We start from the raw sequence: 2,303 nt of genomic DNA, 5'->3' as shown, positions 1-2,303 counted from the left end.
CGGTCTTCTGCGGAGCCAGTTGCGGTAAGCCTGCTTTAAGTCGGTTGACGAAGTCGGTCCAGGAGTCCAAGGGTTCCGCTGTTTGATGCTGTCTCGATGTAGTCTTCGACGTAATCGTGCACACCACCTTCCAAGTACATGAGGGCCAGGGTAATCTTGTCGTTGTCCATGGTGATGTTCTGAACGCGGAACCAAAGACCCATCTTCTGCAACCATTGTTCGAGAGTGATGTCCGAGCCTTTGTTGCCCTTGTACTTGGGTGGTTCTGATGCCTTGATACGCGAGGCCTGTGATACGACAGGGACCGGTGCGGTGCTGGTACCAAGCGTGGTGCGGGTTGATAGGCCTTGCTCCAACTGTGTAAACTTGGCCGCGAGTTCCTTATATCGTTTGACGAGCTCCGTGTCGTTCCGGTTGAGAACTTCCAGATCTGCATGGACAGTGACCAGTTCCGCCCTCAGCTGTTTGTTTGTTCTCTTCAACGGCTTTGAGAGCGAGGTTCCCAGCAGTGTCAGCCTTGGTGTGAAGGCCTGTCATAGACATGTCCAACTCTTTGAAGGTGGCGTGGGTGGTGTCGATCTCATTGAGGAAGTCGTTCCGATGTTCATATATCTTGCTGCCGAGGACGTTGTAAACGTTAACTATTTCCCGCCGGGTGATATCCCTTGTCACAGAGATAGTCCAGTCGACGTAAGCTGGGTTGGTGATGCCTAAACTATTTGCCGAGGCGCGGATAGCGTTTTCCAACGAGTCGTACTCAACACCAGCGTAGATCCATTGAATTTCCGGGTACGCTTGGAGCGTGGCAGTGGGTGAAGCCGGGCGGGTGTGTGCCAGTGATGGAGCCGGGTGAGTGTGTGGCCCTGGATCTTCCGACTCAAAGTCGTCTTCTGCCAGAGGGGCGTAACGAGAGCCTGAAGCCATTGTGAAAGATATCTGAGATACAAACTAAACGACGATCCAATCTAAGTACCCAAAATGTTCTAACTCGACTAGAGCTTTGACAACACGCTCGAAGTTTTGTCCAAGTCCACTAAACCTGACCTTCCCAAACTCCTTGCAGAACCAATCGATGTTCTGTTGCTGACTGCGAGTCCACGAGGTGCCGTTCTCCGTGATGTTGTCGAGTATCCACTCGAGTCTGTCACCGATGCGCTGAAGGGCGAGCCGATGATCGTGGGGGGTGTCAAGCAACTGATCCTTGCGATCGAAGATGGCTTGCAGTCTTTTGATGACGGCGTTGACCTTTGAGCTGATGATAGCGAGGAGGTCGACGGGATCACGACGTGCGAAGGAGGGAAGAGATGGTGCAGTGATACGGTACTGAAGAGGGACCGTAGAGATTGAGGGGACAAAAACTGGTGGGGGTGTGGTGAGACGTGCAGCGAGCGGTCTGTCGAGCGGCTGATTGGGGGGTACAGATGGTAGGAGGGCCTTGCGATGAGGGACAATCGGGGTATGCCGATACTGACGGCGATGACGAAGACAATCTGATGTATCGTCGGCAAGGGCATGGTCAATCTGGGACTGGACGTCAAGGTGACTGTGTCTCTTGAAGTGACGACGGGTAAACTCCGGTAGGTCCGAGTCGGATGGAAGGATAGTGGGGGGGGATGATAAATGTTTCAAAAAACTCCTGGGGAGAGAGATCCGGTCCGCAAGTGGTCGAGACACTCCACGGAGGGGATGGGTAAGAGACTTGATCTAATGTCACAGCCAACGAGCTGTGCCACCAGATAAATAAAGACAAAGCTTACTGGTGATGGGGTTGGTGCTGAGGGGCGAAGCAACTCCAGGTGACACAGCAAGAGATGGTGTAAAGAAGTAGATTCCCTAGACTAGAAGGGGCAGTGAGAGGTAGGGCTGCTAGCTACCTACAGAGGAGATGGGTGATCGACGAGAAGATCAAGTCTGAGGTTCCCTGCCTCAGACCCCCTACTATATATACTAATACAACGGTGCACAGACCAGGTACCTATTGACCATTGTTTGGTCAGAGTTCTCTGCCTCATGTCCTACCCTCTGACCTGCCTCATGGTGACCTTACGACTAATACCTGAGTCGTGCCGAGTCCGGACACTTCCCAATGAGTAAGCGCTCCTGCTGTCACATCAGTCACCTGCCTGTGAGTGAGGATGGGCGCTCCTGGCCGTCACGAGGTCTGGGGTTCGATCCTGGCCCCTCCACTTTCCGATACGAGTTGTCCGTGGTCAAGGTGAGCGTCTGTCCCAGTACACATGACCCCCAGGTCACGTGGCACGAGAAAACTGTGACACCTCCCATTCCTTTCTCAACGACCCCCC

The 2,303-nt window shown here is 53.5% G+C and overlaps 2 protein-coding genes across 2 annotated transcripts; both read right to left on the bottom strand.

Moving 5' to 3' along the window:
• Positions 1–35: 35 nt before the first annotated feature.
• On the bottom strand, positions 36–924 carry DICSQDRAFT_169726 (uncharacterized protein; the record flags this gene model as incomplete). The annotated part of the gene is made up of 2 exons (XM_007365350.1): positions 36–516; positions 551–924. The coding sequence occupies 2 exons, from the start codon at positions 922–924 to the stop codon at positions 36–38; spliced, it is 855 nt and encodes a 284-aa protein (XP_007365412.1).
• A 24-nt stretch (positions 925–948) lies between these two features.
• DICSQDRAFT_169725 (uncharacterized protein) lies at positions 949–1,514 on the bottom strand (the record flags this gene model as incomplete). The annotated part of the gene is made up of 2 exons (XM_007365349.1): positions 949–1,404; positions 1,473–1,514. 2 exons carry the CDS (start codon positions 1,512–1,514, stop codon positions 949–951), a joined length of 498 nt encoding a protein of 165 aa, XP_007365411.1.
• Positions 1,515–2,303: the final 789 nt, after the last annotated feature.

This window comes from Dichomitus squalens (assembly GCF_000275845.1).
Source record: "Dichomitus squalens LYAD-421 SS1 unplaced genomic scaffold DICSQscaffold_12, whole genome shotgun sequence".
In the NCBI taxonomy this organism is placed as follows: Eukaryota; Fungi; Basidiomycota; class Agaricomycetes; order Polyporales; family Polyporaceae; genus Dichomitus; species Dichomitus squalens.
Note: the sequence above shows the minus strand (reverse complement) of the source record. Positions and strands in the feature narration are given on the sequence as shown.